This window comes from Hippichthys cyanospilos, chromosome 13 (assembly GCF_059441005.1).
Source record: "Hippichthys cyanospilos isolate Australia breed blue-spotted pipefish chromosome 13, RoL_Hcya_1.0, whole genome shotgun sequence".
NCBI classification, from domain to species: Eukaryota; Metazoa; Chordata; class Actinopteri; order Syngnathiformes; family Syngnathidae; genus Hippichthys; species Hippichthys cyanospilos.
This window is the reverse complement of record NC_142381.1, coordinates 1,946,242-1,965,138: the sequence shown is the minus strand read 5'-3', so window position 1 is coordinate 1,965,138 and position 18,897 is coordinate 1,946,242. Positions and strand designations below refer to the sequence as shown.

At 39.4% G+C, this 18,897-nt stretch overlaps 2 protein-coding genes across 3 annotated transcripts; one reads left to right on the top strand and one right to left on the bottom strand.

Annotated features, from left to right (window-relative positions):
• Positions 1–308: 308 nt before the first annotated feature.
• Positions 309–15,686, bottom strand: gpc2 (glypican 2). Of its 2 annotated transcripts, XM_088430974.1 has the most exons (12): positions 15,516–15,686; positions 14,597–14,741; positions 10,867–11,025; positions 9,432–9,566; positions 7,525–7,700; positions 7,371–7,451; positions 7,101–7,266; positions 6,268–6,398; positions 3,943–4,089; positions 3,020–3,156; positions 2,782–2,954; positions 309–1,733 (listed from the first exon to the last, which is right to left on the bottom strand). In XM_088430974.1, the coding sequence occupies exons 3-12, from the start codon at positions 10,973–10,975 to the stop codon at positions 1,474–1,476; spliced, it is 1,515 nt and encodes a 504-aa protein (XP_088287100.1). In that variant the 5' UTR covers positions 10,976–11,025; positions 14,597–14,741; positions 15,516–15,686; the 3' UTR covers positions 309–1,473. The 2 variants fall into 2 exon arrangements, with proteins under 2 accessions (XP_088287100.1, XP_088287099.1); XM_088430973.1 differs by lacking the exons at positions 14,597–14,741; positions 15,516–15,686 and adding an exon at positions 13,143–13,524.
• Positions 15,327–18,683, top strand: LOC148413407 (seipin-like). The gene is made up of 8 exons (XM_088430975.1): positions 15,327–15,724; positions 15,839–15,917; positions 16,629–16,772; positions 16,858–16,893; positions 17,448–17,582; positions 18,086–18,183; positions 18,353–18,473; positions 18,540–18,683. Exons 1-8 carry the CDS (start codon positions 15,330–15,332, stop codon positions 18,597–18,599), a joined length of 1,068 nt encoding a protein of 355 aa, XP_088287101.1. The 5' UTR covers positions 15,327–15,329; the 3' UTR covers positions 18,600–18,683.
• The last annotated feature ends 214 nt before the right edge of the window (positions 18,684–18,897 follow it).

Sequence of the window (18,897 nt, the reverse complement as noted above, 5' to 3'; positions counted from 1 at the left end):
GTTGAACATCTTGACATGACAAACAAAAATAAAAGGAAAAATAAAATGGAAAAAAATGAAGTACTTTATTTGGTATTGACTGTCTGGACATAAAATAAGTAAATAAATAAATAAAAACATAAAATTCCGTCTTTGGAATTGAATGAGTTAATTATGTTAGCGAGTCATGTGAAGTTTAACATCAAATACAATATCTGGGTTTTAATGTCTGGACAATGGACATTAAAAAAAAAGAAAAAATATATATTTAAAATAAGTACTGTGAGATTATCTAAAAAAAAACGATAAAAAACGTCTTTGGTACTGAATGAGTTCATCCTGTGAGTTTTATTGTGAAGCATAAGAATTCAACACACATTCTGTCGATGACACCATGACTTTTTTTTTTTTTTTTTAATTAATGGAGGAAATACCGCTTGTGCGTTGGTTCAGGACAAAGTGTAATTATTGTGTAATTATTGCATCATCAATAAAACAAGAAAATCGTGTTTAATTGGTTGAATTTGTATTTAAGATTCCCAATAAATACTTGAAAAAAAAATTTGTTAAAAAATTGCGCGTCATTAACGCCGAAGAGATAAACACAAGAAAGGGAAAAGAATAAGAGGCTTTGTGACACACCCTGTGGGCGGAGTCAAACGTTTAGCTCCACCCCGTTTTGAGCCACGCCCCCATCTGCAGCCATTACTTGGTCATTTCTGTCCACCTTTGGGATTATCACGTGTACATTCCTCCGAACACTTTCCGCCATTTTCTTCGTCAAAATACATTCAGTATGAAAATTAGCAACTCGCTATCTTTTCTCGCTTTCCGGAAAAATACGTCCAAAAAAGCGTACTATTTTACAAAAAGCGTTCAAACGTCTGCTCCGCGTGACCACAGAGTGGAATAAAAGGACAATAAAACACGGTACATGCAGAAAAATACACAAAAACTAATAATGTCAATTATTAGCTTTGCTATTGTTCGAATCGATTATTCAAATCGGATGATTGGCACGTGACTTTTTTTTTTTTTTAGAAGATTGAAACCGCTTGACCCTTGTCATAAATAAAAAATAAATACTGTACACAAATAGCATCAATATTAACTTGTCAGTTTTAAACTTGTCATTTTACGCAACCTCAAAATGTATCTTTGATTTTTTTTTTTTTTTTTTTAATACAGTGATGCCTTGACCTACTTTTGTCCAAATAGCAAACAATTCTTCCGGGGAAAAAAAAAAAAGAGTCTCTTTATTATCACCCAAAATATTTGAGTTTACTGTTAAACTTAATTTAACATGTCCCATGTTCCAATTCATTTGCTCTTAATTTGAAAAGAAAAAAAACGACTCTTCCCGTCTTGACATTAAAGCGCATTAAATTAGCCGTGCGGATAGTTGCAGAAACCCTGTTGAAATCCCGCGCCATTTTGTGCCGTTAATTTTTTGTGCTGGACGTTTTCTTGTGCGGCGGCGATTGCGATGAGCAACTATCTCCACCGGGGGGCCACCACGAGCTGAAGGGGCAACAAGGAGAGAGGGAGGAGGGAGGAAGAAGGCCGACCGGTTGCCGAAGACACCCGGCCGTGGTTGCGATTGCCCTTGGGCCCGTTTCTCTCGCGGACCCGAGGAGGCTTGGCGGGCTTGGGGGCGGGGTTACGCGGCGGGGGGGAGTGAGGTCCGTAGCCGGGCCAGTCGTGGTTGTAGCGCTCGCTGGCGTCGCCGCCCCCCGAGGCGCTGCCCTCCTCGCCTGCGGGCAACAACCAGGAGCCATTTATTTTCATAAAAACACGCATGTATTATTATCAAATATTTTTTGCATTGTAAGTCAGAATTCTCGCTTGCTAAATTCTGCCTTTAAAAGTCTGGATATTCATTGAAAAGTGAGAATTTTTACTTTGAAGTGAGAATTCTGAAAAGGAAGTAAGAATCCTCATTCTGAATTTAAAGAATTCTATCTAGTCAGAATGAGAATTTGGAATTTTAAAGCGAGAATTCCGACTTTCAAGTTGGAATTTTCACTCCAAAGTGAGAATTTTAACTTTTAAGGAAGTCGGAAAATCTGATTTTAAAGAATTCTCACTAGTCAGAAGGCGAATTCAGACTTATTGTCGGAATTTTCACGCTAAAGTGAGAAGTCGGAATTCTGAAAAGTCAAAAATTCTCATTTTCAAATTCTGACTCAAGAGAATTCTCAAACAGTTAGAATGACAATTCAGACTTTAAAGTAGGAATTTTCACACTAAAGTGTGAATTACTTTACTTAAGTGTGAATAACTTTAAATGTAAAATTCAAAATTTAAAGTGAAAATTCGGCCACTAATGTCAAAATTCTCACGATAACTTCAATGTTCAATCTTTAAAATCGGAATTTTGAGAATTCTGACAAGAATTCTGATAAATTGAAGTGAAGGGAAATATTTTATTTTGAAGTCAGAAATCTGACAAGAAAGTCAAAATTCTCAATTGCGAGAAATTCAGAATTCTCAGCGTAAGGTTCCGACGAAAGATTTCCGACTTTAACATCCTTCCTTCCTCGGCGTCCGAATTTTGACTTTCAAATGGAAATTTCACCATTAAAGGCATCATTTTCCTTCTAAAGTGAGAATTCTGACTATAAAGTCAGTATCAATACTTTAATCGCCTGACTTTTCAGAGGTCTGAGAGGTCCGAATTCTCATTTTGAAATTCTGACTGAAGAATTCTCACTAACTCTGACTTTTTCACTTGAAGATGAGAATTTCAAGAGTCCGGTTTTTTGAATGGCATGCACGCTATAAAAAGAAAGTCCCACTGACTGTCCAGGAAGTCCATGTCCTGTCCACTGTGCGCGTGTCTCAGCTTGTTGGTGGCCACCCTCAGCTCCATGATCAGCTGCCTGGTCTTGACGTCGGGGCGGCCCACGTCCACCTCCACCTCGGGGTTATTGATCTGATTGGCCAGCCCGTCGCCCGTCACCTCCGGCAGATACCTGAAGGTCAAAGTTCAAGCCCGGGTTTCCCCGGCCGGAAGCGGTCCGAAAGACGCGCGGCTAACCTGCCCCGCGTCTGCCCGTTCCAGCAGCGCTCCTCGTCGGTGACGTCGGCGGCCATCTTTTGGTCGTTGCAGATCGTGTGCGGGAGGGACACCCAGAAGCTCCCCATGGGCCGAAGGCGCGCTTTCAGTTCCGTGACCTGCCGCGGAGGCGGACTCTGAGTCATCGCCGGCCGGGAAGTATTCTTACCCGCCGACGTGACCTCGCTGCCGCGCGTGAATCACGCTTTTCGAGGCGGAATGCGCCGCGCGATATTAGCGCCGACGTCCGCTGCCTGCCCGATATTTATGCCTGGGACGCGAATTTTCCCCAAGTCATTAAACGTCCGGCCAAGTCAAATGGAACAATTTCATTTGAAAAGTAATAAAGCAACACACATATATATATATATATATATATATATATATGTATGAAGCTAGAACATTTTGCAAAGGAGTAAGTGTCACAAAAATTTGCTTTATGTTCCAGTTCATTTGCTCTTAATCGGAAAAAAAAAGCACTGTTCCTGTCATGGTGTTAAAACACGCTGAAGGGACAGTTTATAAGATTTAGTGCCATCTGGTGGTGACCAAAAAATAAGACATTTTAGAAACCCACTATAAAGTTCAATAATACCAATGGAAAGAAAGCTTTTTTTCAAGTTAATATTAAAATGACTGTTTTTGTGTTTCTTATATAGGGTTTTCTTATATAACATAAAATATAAGAAAATATCTAAATGATAACATGAAACTATACATTTTGCAAAGACGCCACCGTAATTCCATAAAATGTTGCTTCATGTTCCAATTAATTTGCTCTTGATTTGAAAAGAAAAACGAACGATTTGTTTCATGGCATTAAAATGCATTAAAGAGACAGTGTGTAAGATTAGCAAATTAGATCATTTGGACATCGAAGCTAAGGCTAACGTGATCATTTTTACCAGTCGGTCCAGATTGGTACCCGCAGCCGTGGTGGGTCTTTCTTCGGGGGTGTATGTGCGGAAAGGCCTCCTGTTGCCCCCCGACTCTTTGGGTGAGCGCTTGGAGCGTGCGGGAACAGGTCTGGGGTTCCCGCAACCTTGGAACACCTACACAGGGGACGACATTAATACAAACAAAATAGATTTCTAGATTAAAACACAATTAGGATGAAATGTCAAAACCTATTTGCGATCAGAGCATTAAAAGTAGTACTTTGGCGCCAGCTTGCAGAGTTCGGATCTAAGGAACTAGTTTGAGGTGGACTGAGGAGCTTCGTTTCCATATTAATACTTTGCCGCTACCTTGCAGCAAATTAGTGCTAAGGCGCTAAGTTGAAGTGAGGTGAAGAACTTAGTTCAGAAAAAAAAATGTCTTAATTTTTAATGCAACTTCTTAAATGTGGCACGGAAAGTCTCTTCAGGTTGTTTGTGAGATTTTAACAGTTTTTTCCTTGATTGGAAAATCCAATTTCATGCTTGGCAGGAGCAGTACATTTTTCTTTTCAAATTAAGTGCAAATAAATTGGAACATGATTCAACTCATTGCTAAATTGTGCTCATGCCTTTTTTTTTGTAAATTTTTCATCTATTTCATTTAATCCAGTCTACTTATTTTCAAATTAATGGCAAAATCAATTGGAACACGAAACAACGTAACGCTACGAGATGTTTTACACGAATCCTACATTGCCGTTAGCGACCCGCAATTTCGGGATGGAACTCAAACTTAAAAATAAATTAGACTGCGAACAGAAGTTTTGGAAACCTTCTCATACTTTCGATGCGCATTATTCATGTAGCATCATGCAGCCTAGCATGAAGTCTCAAGAACTGAAGGAGTCGAGGTTTGGATCGGCAATGTAATAAATCCTCGCTTGACATTCCCCCGCTCTCGCTCTTTCTCGCCGGCGCAGAGAGAGAGAGAAAAAAAAAAAAAAAAAAAAAAGCCCAAGCTGTGAAGCAGAGAACTGGCAGTTCCTCCAAGCGAGACGTGGGTGCCTCTCAGGTGGGTTCCATCCCGGGAGGCTCTCCACACTTCAGACGCATGCTGCCACATCGCTGCTCTGAGTGGGAATGCTAGATTGTTGTCTCGCCAAGGACACGAGACAACAAGTCAGAAGCTATTCTTTTTTTTTTTTTTTAATTTTAGCAAGGGAATTTATTGTCGTAAAAGTGTTTTGCATCTATTTTTCGCACTATAAGCTGCAACTTTTTTCTCATGATTTCAGCATTGCGGTTTATAGTCCGGTAACTTATCTGCTTTTTTTTTTTTTTTTTTGCTAACCACCAGGAGAGCAAAAAATACAATATATAGCATTAAAAATATAAAAGTTACATATAAATGGAATAAGATCTTCTAAAAACGTGTAAATATTCCGCACTATAAGGCGCACCGGATTATAAGGCGTATATAGATCGTCTATTTTAAGATTATTTTCATTTATTAGTCACACTGCATTATAAGGCGCAAAGAATAGAAGCTACAGTAGTGGCTGGGCTTGCGTTATGCATCCACTAGAGAAGAGGTGTGGAACTCCAGTCCTGGAGGGCCGGCATCCTGCATGTTTTCCGGTTTTCTTTCCCCAACACACCTGATTCAAATGATTAGCTCATTAGCAAGCTCTGCGGGAGCTTCGAAATGATCCCAATCATTTGAATCAGGTGTTTTTGAGGGAAAAGCTTTGAAAACATGTAGGATACCGGCCCTCCAGGACTGGAGTTCCACACCTATACACTAGAGGGAGCTGCACTAAAGGGAATGGCAACAAAGCAATCAGATAAGTCAGTCAAAGTTTATCAATCCACAATCAGAATTTAAGAATAAAGATGATTTGTGGAAATTACTACGTGAAAATGGGTTTAAATACCTTGTGATAACACTAAAATACTTTAAATCAATGCCAAGAAGAATCAAGAAATGCCAGGGGGACGTGGATGACCCCAGGGAAAGGGTTTTGTTTGCGCCATGTGAAGTGTAACTGAAAAAAAAATGGCTTCTTTTTTTTCAACTTCAGGCCCTTCGATGCACTTGGTAATTTTTTTCAGTTTTAGACCAACCTGTGACTGTAAACACTGTAAAAAGTCATCAACAGTTGTTGAAAGTTGATTTATATTGCTTTGATCAGGATAAATTTTTGTGTATACTTTTACAACTTTTATAGATAATCTTATTTTGAGTCTGCGAAGCGAGTGGGGGGGGGGGGGGGCGCCAAAGGTGTTCCCTTTGCTGGAGGGGGGCTTTGTAAAATCTAATTGAGAAGCACTGGCTTAAGGACTGATCCTCGCCTTGGTGGAGATGCTGACGCTGTTTTCTTGCATGTGCATGATGGCTTCCGACACTTTGACGGAAATGGAGTCGGCCGCCAGCTCCACGTTGAACGGCCCCTCCAGTTTCTCCGCCACCTGGTAGAGGGCATCTGGCGCCCGAACAAAACAAGGTTACAGGTCAAGGTGAGTAACCGTCACGGAACCGCAAATGAAATTTAAATGAGGTATTGAAAACAGAAGGATAATTAATGTATGCAGGAGGGTGGAGAGGTACAGCCGATAGATGTCAAATTTAGCCCATGTCAGGCTCATTTACTGCCATTCAATTGGAGATATTGTCAATTTTGGACATATTGAAAACCCGATGTTTTCTCATGCATTTCCTCACGTATTTGCATTAATCCTTCAGTGGCAACAATTGACATTTTTGTGTTGACACCCCAAAACCACCGGGTGGCGCCAGCGGGCAACTTATGACATTTGCACGCCTTTCAATGACTTTGATGATTGGCTTAGCCTGGACTCCCATAAAAGACTTCAAAAGTCATAATCTTCTAATTATTACATAGTAAATATTCTTATTTCAATTACATAAATTTATGAATACACAGCAGAGTTACTTTTGCTATTTTAGCATTTTTACAATTTTTGTACGGCCGATGCCGCTAAACATTTTGAGGGGTTGAAAGTAAATATATATTTATATTTGACAATGTTATGACCCTTTCAAAGTCAGCCCAATTTGGGCCATAATAATGAAAAATCCTTTGACACCCAGGGGTTAAACCTTGTAAGTAATCAGTCGAAAAAAAAACGTTAAATACAATCCTCCTCCACCTTCCGTCACCCACCGATGAAATAATCCCACTCGGCGTCCAGATCGGCCTGATTGGCTAAGCAGCCTTTCACGACGTTGAGGCAAAAGGCGCGGCACGGGCGCAGGGACGGCATTCCTCGACAGAGCGGGCAGTACCACTGCCGCATCAGGCCGCGCGCGCACTCCGAGTCGGGAGTCATCTAGAAAACGCGTCAAGGCCAAATTCAACTCACTGTCTACCATTGACGACTATAGACGTCCGAGCTCCACTTTTCCTAGGCTACCACTACGTTATTTAATTTACCTTTGTGGCCTTGCTGACAATATCTCGACCAATAGCCAAGCCCTGCGATAGCGCCCTCGCAGCAATGAAAGCCCTGGATACCTGGATCGGTGGAAACAGATGTTTGGAAAAAAAAAAGCGGCCATTTTTGGTCATTTTCGTCGGGACAGTCCACCTGTACGCGTAATTTGCGAGGCACATCCCCAAACGGCTGCAGCTGTTCGGCGTGCTTGCTGACACACTCCAGGTAGTCGTCGCTGAACTGGTACTGCGGGTTGACAAGGGTGAAGACCCGCTCCACCAGTCTGGCCCAGAAATCCGACAAAACCTCGGTCAGACTCACGCTGCCCCCTGTGAGAAATTAAACATAAATAAAACTTACTAAATCGGTTATTACCTTTAAAAACACATTTTTCGACTTACTGTTGACTGACAATGACATCGGCTATGCGCAAGGCTCCGGTAGCGACCAATCATGGCTCACTTGCTGGTCATGTGACATTCATAAGCTGAACCGTGATTGGTTGGTTGTTAACTGATGTGCTGTGATTTTCAGTCAGTAGCAAGTGGGAAAAAAAATGTTTTTACAAGTATTCATTGTACATGGAATATAATGTAGCTATCAAATGAACTCATTCAATCCCATGGAGGTATTTTTCCATTTTTTTTATTTTTATCGATGTATTAATATGTTCATATATATTTTTAACACATTTCTAAACACTCCTGAAACAAAACACTTAGACATATTTTTTTTTAAATTAAGTAAAATATTCGTATATAATAATAATAATAATATATGTATGTCCACAAACACATAAAATATATATTGTTTATTATATTTTTAAGCATTCTCAAACACATTTTATATAAATAAAAAAATATTTTTACTTGTTTAAATTCATACTTATACTATTTACTCTAATTTTATTTTACATATATTTCGTAAATAATAATATTCGTAAATAATAATAATAATAATATAATTATGTACACAAACACATAAAATATATATTGTTTATTATATTTTTAAGCATTCTCAAACACATTTTATATAAATAAAAAATACTTTTATTTGTTTAAATTCATACTTATACTATTTACTCTAATTTTATTTTACATATATTTCGTAAATAATATTCGTAAATAATAATAATAAGATAATTATGTACACAAACACATAAAATATATATTGTTTATTATATTTTTAGGCATTCTCAAACACATTTTATATAAATAAAAATATTTTTATTCGTTTAAATTCATACTTATACTATTTACACTAATTTTATTTTACATATATTTCGTAAATAATAATATTCGTAAATAATAATAATAATAATAATAATATAATTATGTACACAAACACATAAAATATATATCGTTTATTATATTTTTAAGCATTCTCAAACACATTTTATATAAATAAAAACATATTTTTATTTGTTTAAATTCATACTTATACTATTTACACAAATTTTATTTTACATATATTTCATAAATAATAATATTCGTAAATAATAATAATAATAATAATAATAATAATAATATAATTATGTACAGAAACACATACAATATATATCATTTATTATATTTTTAAGCATTCTCAAACACATTTTATATAAATAAAAAAATATTTTTATTTGTTTGAATTCATACTTATACTATTTACACTAATTTTATTTTTCATATATTTCTTTTTTTTGTTGTAAATATTTGAAAGTGTTTGGCTTAAGGCGTATTTAAAAACGTCCGGCTAAAAGAGATGATTATAGACAAAATAATAACTTTTCACGGCCAAAAAATGGCCGAAGGAGTGAACTATCCACTATCTACCATCCACTATTTTGCAAAGCCTCAATTTCAAGCTCGATCTCACTGTCATAGAAAGGCAAGCAGAAAGACAGATGGATTGAGCGAAAGCCGGGAAGATGTTTGGACGGGCAACAGGTATCGTTCACGATCCGCCAGCCATTCCAAGATCATCCGCGCGCCTTCATAGCGACGGTGCGAAGCCTCCATCTGCTCCCGCCCGCCATCTAAATATACGGTACGAGCGCGTCCCAATTCCGGCGAACCGACCTGAATAATATCTGCGCAGCTCCACAAACAGCTCCCGGAAGACGTGCGAGTTCTGCGTGAAGAGGCGGCCGTAGGTCTTGGTGAACATCTGGTTCATGGACTTCTCGGACAGGTCGATCAACTCCCTGAAGAACTCTGCCGAAGATGCGAGATTTGGCGCCGAGGCCTCGCCGGCTCTCGGTTACATCACGCGGCCGGAGCCTTTCTAAAAATAGCCTTCGAGGCTCCCACTCCTGATTCATCGCTTACGTTATATAAAGGAACGAGGAGGGGAGGAAAGAGGTGAGAGCAGGTAGGCGGTGAAAAAGTCACATCGGCTCCGAGCTGGTCTGGCTGCCGTCGGACGCGTACAGACCTTCTACGGGAGTTCCGTTTTATCGACCCGCCGCTTCTCGATTATATTTTTCGAGGAAAGTCACCGCGCTGGCTATGAAGAAGAATATTATCTATAAAAACTGGATAAATGTATGTAAAGTCCTTTTCAACATTAAAGGGACAGTGTGTAAGATTTAGGCCATTTTTCACTATGGACAGCAGGGGGTGCTGCATTCACCATTGTATATATATATATATATATATATATATATATATATATATATATATATATATATATATATAAAAAACAAACATGGCCGCCTCCGGAGAAGCGCCACCCCCCCATTTAATATCATTTCATGATAACTAGACCCATGAGTATTTTTAAGACATGGTCTTTTTATTATATATATATATATATATATATATATATATATATATATATATATATATATATATATATATATATATATATATATATATATATATATATATATATATTTTTTTTTTTATATTATTATATGGTCTTTATATATTATATTTTCTGAGGAAAGTCACCGCACTGACTATAAAAAAGAAAATTATCTATAAAAAATTGATAAATGTATCTAAAATTGCATTCTTTTAAAAATTAAAGGGACAGTGTGTAAGATTTAGGCAATTTTTCACTACGTACAGCAGGGGGTGCTGCAGGCGTTGCATTTACCATTGTCCGTAGCTATAACAAACATGGCCGCCTCCGGAGAAACGCCACCCCCCATGTAATATCATATCATGATAACTAGACCTATGAGTATTTTTAAAACATGGTCTTTAAGAACGCATTCATTTGCAGGTTTTTGAAATTTACAATCATTTAATGTGTTCCTTTTTCGTGAAAATCTTACACACTGTCCCTTTAACAAAAGTCAATATAAATCCACATTCAAGTCCATTTTGACAGCGTGTATACAGGTTGGGCTGCACAATTAATCAAATTCTAATCGATGTCGGCTACCACGATTAATGGCTGATCCTCGGCGATAATAATATTTAAAAAGTCGTGCGTATGTCAAATCTACTCCCGCTGCTTTAACCAACAAATAACAACATAATAAAATAAGATGGACGATCCTCGTACCGTCGAAGCGGCGCTGTCTCTGCGTGAAGGTGGTCAGCAAGAACTGGCTGTGGTTCTCCACCGATTTCAAAAAGTCCCGCTCGCTCTGAAGCGCCAGCGTTTCCTCCATCTGACTGGAGCAGCAGGTGTAGTCCTGAGGACAAAGCCTCAGGTGCTCGCCTGTGCACACCAGTAGAACCGCAATGTCATATAACACAATATAGCAATCGGTAACTTCATGTTCCAGTCAATTTGCGCTTAATTTGAAACTCACAACAGTAAAAAGCATAAGATTAAAACTTAAACAAAATAGAGGTTTGTAACATTTAGCAAATGTGTCCCTATACCACAATCCAGCAATACGTTGCTTCGTGTTCCAATCAATTTGCTCTTAATTTGAAATTCACAGCAAAAAAAAGCAAACAGTTAAAAAATAACAATATAAAGGTACTCAACATTTTGCAAAGGTGTCACCATAACAAAATTTAGCAATAAGTTGCTTCACGCTCCAGTCAATTTGCGCTTAATTTGAAAACCACCACACAGCATTAAAAAGTATAAAAATACAACTTAACAAAAGGTTTACAAGATTTTGCAAAAAATTCACTATAACACAATCTAGCAATAAGTTGCTTCATGTTCCAATCATTTTTTTTCTTAATTTGAAATGAAAAATGAAGTGTCCCTGCCACAGCATTAAAACTTCAGTTTTAATATCACTTAACAAAATTTTGCAAAATGATTGCAAACTCTTAAACTGAAAATTAAAGTGTTTCTGTCACGTCATTTAAATCTTTCAGATTAAAACCTACCAAAATAAAGGCACACAATTTTATGCAAAGGAGTCACTATAACATGATTCAAGCGATACATCGTTTCACGTTCCAATCAATTTGCTCTTAATTCGAAAAGGAAGCCGCTCTGTTCCGCTCATTAAAAGCATAAAATGAGCTTTAAGAGTACCTGCAGAAACTCACATAAGTAACATTATTTAGTGTTGAATTTTATGGAAAAGAGGTCAAACATTTGCCCACAATACTTGGCAAAGACCCAGAATATTTTGCCTTGAGTGATCAAAACTCAAACCCAGAACTTCAGACTGAAACGATACAAAAAAAATGAGGAGCCATTCTAATAAAAAAAAAAAAAAAAATCATTTGAAAGGGCGGGATGTCCTCAACTGAGCACACTCGGACTAATTAAGAGTTGCTCTAATGAGTCAAAAGAATTAGGCCCTAAAAAAATGTCCACTGCAAAATGGCCTGGCTCTCCACCAAGTGTCATCAAAGATAACCAAAGAGTGTGATATGAAATTCCACTTTGACCTCATGAATGATTCATCTCCAATCTGCCTTTTGTCCGCTCAGGTTTCGCTCTTTGATTTGTTAAATATGCAAATGAGAGAGCAGGAAGGAAAAACGCGTCGCTTCTTTGTTTGAGTCAATCTTCCACCTGACGCGAATAGTACGTCTGCCTCTCTTTTCTTTTGTTCCGCTCTCTCATCTCTGCATTTCCATTTCTAGGCGGCCTCTCTCGTCGGCGCCGTCCGGGCCATCTGCTCCCCCCGTGGCCCACGGGACAAGCGAAGAACACGCACACCCAAGCCAAACGCTCACTTGCGAATACATTGAAGAAAAAAAAAATCAATACTGCATCTGTTACACTCGAACAAAGCCACAATGTGTAGAACAGGTGTGAGGAACATTTTGGGTCATTTAATGATCATGCATCAGTTTGTTTCTTGTTTTTTTTGATCGTTTTATCTCCCCTGACCTGAGCTTGCACATTTGGAAAATACTGATGACCTCACAGCCACGATGACATCAGTCTCGCTATACTTCACACTTTCACTTTTCCAGACACTTTCTCTTATTCACACCCAGAAATCTCCCATTTCTTTCCCCCTCGCGGAAACTCGATTCCAAATCCACACATGGTCTCATTCAGTTGATAAGATTATTGTGGGTGAACAGAACCCACGCGAGGATTTAGCAGCGCGGGCGAAGACTAATTAGGGGCGAGGTTCTTTGTTGTTCTGGTCTTGGCAATTTGCTCATCAACCTATTTAAACAGCACACAGGGGAAGCGGCTTCTAATTCGGTTTCAAACCGCCCTGTATTATTTTTATCCCGGGGACGGACGATAATTTGGCCACATGGTGCTCATTAGTGAGTTCTACACTTTGTTTCGCACGTTGACAGATGTCTTCTCTGTTTTTGCCACCGCTTCTGGTTACAACATCAAAATTTGCACTCGTGTGTTTAGTTATGAGATAAGACGCATTGGAGGGTCCTTACCGGAGATTTGAGTCACCGGCGCCGTGCCGGTGCTGTAGCCCTTCTCCGCGTACACCTGCCGGGTGTCGGCGCAGCTCCTCCCCGCAGCGGACACGGAGCCCCGGGACCCCGATAGGACGGCCACCGTGCAAAGGAAGCCCAGAAGCGGGTACTTGACTAAAGTCATCCTCGCCACAAAAGGCATCCGGAAACAGCTTGATTTGAAAACTAAATCTATAATTATTAAAAGGTAGATCAATTAATCGGCCTGTTAAAAGTGTCCTATTGCGGTCAATCGTCTGAGAAAATCATAGTTTTTCCATGTCCGGGCTGTGGTTTTACACAATTGGTCTCCATCGATTGTGTCCGGTAAAGTTGATGAACATCAATGAGGAGAAAAGAAGGAGAACCAGAAAACCCTCTCAGCATCACCATTGTCAAGTTAGTTGTATAACACGGAAAACCCAGGCGCGATTTTAAAAAATAAAAGCTAAGCGACCGTGGCCATTCGTTGATCTTGTTTTATTTCGACAGCTAAAACCGGAAGTTGCGCCGTTGACGCTTGCTAGCTTGACGCTTTGTTAAACTGGAAGCAGCCCGACGAACAATGGATTGCGCAAGGAGGAGGACTCGCCGTGGGACCGGCATGGAGGGGGTAGATGGGCAAAGAGCCCCCCATTCTAAAGTGGGGAGCCGGTTTGAGTGACTTCCGCTCCCTAAACTTGCACACGGCTCGAATATTTCAAAGAATAATATAATTAGGATTTAATACAATATCAAACTTGATTTTTTTTTTCTTGAATTGCAAGCAAAAACCTTAAAATATATTGTTTTGTTGTTCTATAAAACAGTTTCTGGATTTATTTGATAAAATCGTGATTTATTTTACAAAAACTCCCGTGTTTTTGCGCCCCATATGAATTGGAGCGTATATAGCACATCAAAGTTTCAAACGGAGTGTTCCAAAAATTTGAATTGTAAAAAACACATTTATAGCTAAAACGCAAAGGTAAAAATGGAAGAATTTACATGGCGATTAAGTTATTTTCTTTTTCCGTCCCCCCGAAGTGAAAACTCACTTTAACACACTTTATAAAACGCATCGGATTATAAGACGCACCGTCAGTTTTTGAGAAAATTCAAGGCTTTTAGGCGCCTTACAGTGCGGAAAATGCGTAACGACGTGAATTGGCTCGAGCCCCCCTCTGAGCCCCCCTTCTGTCTCTCTTTCATCCCGAGCCACCCAAGAGGCCGAGGCGTGAAGCCACAAAGGGAGCGACACCCAACCTGGCTTGTGGCCCCGCCCCCTCCTCGGACAAGATAGCGCGCAAGGGCGAGCGGGTCGTCGGCGCAACGGATATCTCTGAATCTGTCGGCTCTGTAAAGAGCAACCTGGCGGTCGGCAAACTGCAAGTGGAATGGAATGAAAGGAGGGTAAACCGGGGATGAAGACACGAATGGAAGTGCTTACTGACGGGATTAGCGTGTTGTCAGAGGCTGATGGATGCGAGCCTCAGATATGCAAAGATCTGGCGGAAGGAGGGCTTTGCGCGAGGTCGCATTGTCGTTTATTGACAGCGAGCCCATCCGTCTTGCCCGTTGTTGTCATCTGCTTCAGTTCTACGACAGAAGGACAAAAAAAAAAATCAAATGTCAGGGCTAGCAAGGCTATCTCTGTTTGCAGAGATATCAAAAACACTGCTACATGTTCACGGCATAAATTATCTTTTTTTTCCATTGTTACAACATTCTCTTTCCTTCTATTTTATATATATATATATATATATATATATATATATATATATATATATATATATATATATATAGAACATTTTGCAAAGGAGTAAGTTTCACACAAAAATGTGCTCTATGTTCCAGTTCATTTGCTCTTAATCGGAAAAAAAAGCACTGTTCCTGTCAAAGTGTTAAAACACACTAAAGGGACAGTTTATGAGATTTAGTATATATATATAGTATATATATATATATATATATATATATATATATATATATATATATATATATATATATATATATATATATATATATATATATGTGAAATGCATAAGACATGTCAATAAATCTCATCCGCAGAATTTTTGGGTTATTTTCAGCGCCATATTGGGACCCATCTGAAGTCATCTGACATTGAAGTGTTTCTGCTTGTGATCTGAAATTTGACTCGCTGATTTCACACTTCCCAGTCCAATGAATGATGAGTTTGTTTGGTCCTCAGAAGAAGTTTTGCATCTTCGTCAACACGGGAAATGTTTTTATTCCCACTCTGATTCAACCGAGTGCTCATTATTAATATACTGTATATTTATATATAGATTTTTTTTTTTTTTTTTTTGTAAAATGGAGCGGGCAAATCTCATGACGTCTGGACGTGACCTTTTCGTCCTTTATGGTTCGTTGCTCACGAGATGGAAAGATTCTGTCGTCGGGACACTTTCCCGCGTCCGTCAGAGGGCCGCGCAGGGCGTCGTGTTGTTCTCGGTGCTGGTTCTGCTCCTGTGGATCTCCGCCTTTCTGTACGGGAGTTTCTACTACTCCTACATGCCTCTGGCAGCTTATTCCACTCCGGTGCATTATTTCTACAGGTGAGTGAGAGCTGTTCGAGGAAATCGGGAAATGACACGTTTGGCTACATTTAAAGCTCTTTCTTCACACTTTTCAAATCTCAGTTTTGCTAATTCGGGTTTTTGCTTTCGCAGGACCGATTGCTACACGCCAAAGTCTTTCATATGCTCGTATCCTGTGGCCAACGTCTCTCTGATGAGAAACAACAAACCTGTATGTACAATTTGTCATTTGTGTGTCAAACATACGGCCGGCGGGCCAGTTTTGGCCCGCAAACTGGGTTAATTCGGCCCATGAGATGATTTTGTAAAATATAAAAATGAGTGGAATTTTTTGCAAAACATTAAAAACTATGACAAATGATAATGTTAATATTCCATGATTTTGGACAATATTAACTCATTCAATGCCAGGAGCGTGTTTTCAAGTTTTTTATTTTGAGAGTCCAGACTTTAGGTTGCCTTAGGTAATGGCACCAAAGTAACTGATTACTGTCGGTACTACAGTAATAAATCGTTTTAGGCACTACAGTACTTTCAAAGTCACTAAAGAAAGTAATCGATTTCTTTGGTAATTTTGAAAGTAATCAATGTCTTTATTACTTTCGAACTCTCTATCTTCACTACTAAAGTACCTCAAATCATTGATTGAAATACTTTAGTACCTAAATTATTCGATCACATAATCATTAGTTTGGGATTTAAAATTAAAAAAATAATGAATACTTTAATACTTGTGTCTCTTGAGTAATCAATTACTTTCATACTTGATTCATTCAGTACCAAACTTTTGAGTTCCTCTACCCAAACACTTGGGGAAAAAAATCATTAAGCACATACAATTGAATGTCTGGATTCATAAAAGTGATTTAGGTAAAAATACGTCTTTGGCATTGAATGAGTGATCGGCATTCGTTATATTCAGGTGCTGACATTCGGCCAGGCCTATCAAATAATTCTCCAGCTGGACATGCCTGATTCCGAGACCAACCAGGACCTCGGGATGTTCATGATCAGGACGACCTGCTTCTCGCGCGACGGAGGCCAAGTGGCGACGTCGGCTCGCTCCGTGAGTCATCCGGAGCGCGGCGCCCGCTCGGTCGCCGTTTTCGTAACCGCGTTTGAGCTGATTGCTGCGTTGCGTTGTTTCTCAGGCAAGGCAGCTGTCGGCCGCCTCCAGCTCTCGCTTTGTGAGTACGCCTCTAATAACCTTCCCAAACAGCGCCTGATGTGTTTACGCTTCAGCAATACGGCTCAGATAAGGGAAGTCAGAAGTTATCGTTTTTTTTTTTTTTTTAACACAATGTTTTGTCCTCTACTGTGTTGCAGTGTTAAGTCAAATCAAGTTTAAAAGACCCCCACCCCCCTCCCAATTATACTGTAATTGGCTATGACAACCACAAGATGGCGCAAAGAACTGCACGAAGTTACTCAAAAAAGCCACAAGATGACGCCAAAAAAGAGCTTTTCAATTTTTCCCTCTGAAAATAGCCACAAGATGGCGCCAAAGCAATGCTTTTCCATTTTTCCGTCTCATGGGGCTCGGATGGTTGAAGGTTTCATAAATCACGCTCATACATAAAAGTTGTACATCTGATTAAGAGGAGCGTGTTTTGTTTTGAAATGCACTATTGTATACAAATAACTGACAAGTGGTATGAGTAAAATATAGAGGTAGGACTAGATACGATAAGTCTTTGTATTTCTTCCTACCCCCATTGAACTTGTGACCTTCTGGTTTCAGAGTATGCTACGGTACAGGTCGAACCTTCTGAGGACCATGTCGACGCTGCTTTTCTTCCCGGCGTTCATGAGCGGAGTTGCTGAGCAGAAACAAGTGTTGGGGGTGGAACTCTTCTCAGAATACACAGACGACCCAGTCAGTTGGCACGAGTACAATCATTAGCAAACTAGCATTACGATTTAGTTTTATATTAAAAGGGAGGGCTAACCATCTATTTTTCCCACAAAAATAGGTTCTCCCTACTGCATTCTGATGAATATTGTGTTTGTGGAATATGAATTAAGCAGCAAAATCCTTCTGTTGTGATCAATCTCAGGAGGTCGACATTCTGCCACTTGTCGAGTGAAAATGACATCGCAGTTGCTCGGGTAACAGCTAATCACTGCTAACGTTCACGAGCTGTTCCACGATCGGTCTTCATGCGAGCCCTGAGCAACTGTAAGAGACGCTTGTAAGAGACAAAATGACCGACCCCTGAAATTGATTAAAACAGGAGGTTTCTGCAGCTTAATTCATATTCCACAAACGTAACATTAATCAGAACACCATGCTTGGACTAGAAAGACTGCCTAGAACATATTACTGTCAGGAAAATATTTGGGGTGACTTTTTTTCCTTTTTTCCTTCCTCGCGAACAGTACGCCCCCTCGGCCACAGCCGTCATTGAGATCCTATCTAGCAAAGTGCAAATCTACTCATCCCAGCTCTACATCCACGCTTATTTAACTGGTGTGAGGTGAGACGGCAACATTGGAATTGTTATTCTTTGTCAAACGGGTGTTGAATCTAGACATTCAACCCCAGGATGGTATTTATATCTTTTCTTATGTATCGTTTATTTTATACTATTTTTACAAATTATAATATTAAAAAAGGTGTAAATTGAATATGTTTCCTTTGTTCAGGTACTTGCTGTTCAACTTTCCTGTCCTGTCAGCTGTTGTGGGCATGTGCAGTAATTTCATCTTCCTCAGCATGCTCTTGATCTTCAGCTATATGAGGCTGCTCTTGGGCAAACCACAGGAGGTGATCCACAAGCCTCATGCCTAATGGTCACGTCGAGTTGGTTTTCATTTGATTTTGTTGTTTCAGGGCTCGGTGGATGAAACGGGCATCTTGGCAAATGGCGACAACTGCAATATCCCGACTTGAGGCGGTTTTGGGTGCTGCCTCGGCGATGACCTGCATTAAAAGACATTTAGCATGCATCAACTGAAAAAAAAGAAAGAAACTGTATTGTGGTCAACTAAAAGTTCATGCATTTCCTTGCGCCAGTCTGTTTTGTTTTAGGAATGATTCTGGTAAAAGAACTGGAGGACTTTCACATCACTTACAACACTGTGAGAAGAGCTGCCCTACAGTTGTTTGCTTTTAACATTATGAGATTTGTTCCATGCAATAGTGTTAATTCGATTTCAGTAACGTTTTGTTTATATCTCAATGTTTGTCT

Excerpts from the sequence above, each read along its gene's own strand:
- gpc2 (XM_088430973.1), bottom strand. The coding sequence starts at position 13,326 with ATGCCTTTTGTGGCGAGGATGACTTTAGTCAAGTACCCGCTTCTGGGC. Across the intron at positions 7,452-7,524 it reads CTCGCAAATTACGCGTACAG|GTATCCAGGGCTTTCATTGC; the intron begins GTGGACTGTCCC and ends CCACCGATCCAG. Across the intron at positions 1,734-2,781 it reads GGACATGGACTTCCTGGACA|GCGAGGAGGGCAGCGCCTCG; the intron begins GTCAGTGGGACT and ends TGTTGCCCGCAG.
- LOC148413407 (XM_088430975.1), top strand. The coding sequence starts at position 15,330 with ATGAATGATGAGTTTGTTTGGTCCTCAGAAGAAGTTTTGCATCTTCGT. Across the intron at positions 15,918-16,628 it reads TGATGAGAAACAACAAACCT|GTGCTGACATTCGGCCAGGC; the intron begins GTATGTACAATT and ends CGTTATATTCAG. Across the intron at positions 17,583-18,085 it reads CAGAATACACAGACGACCCA|TACGCCCCCTCGGCCACAGC; the intron begins GTCAGTTGGCAC and ends CCTCGCGAACAG.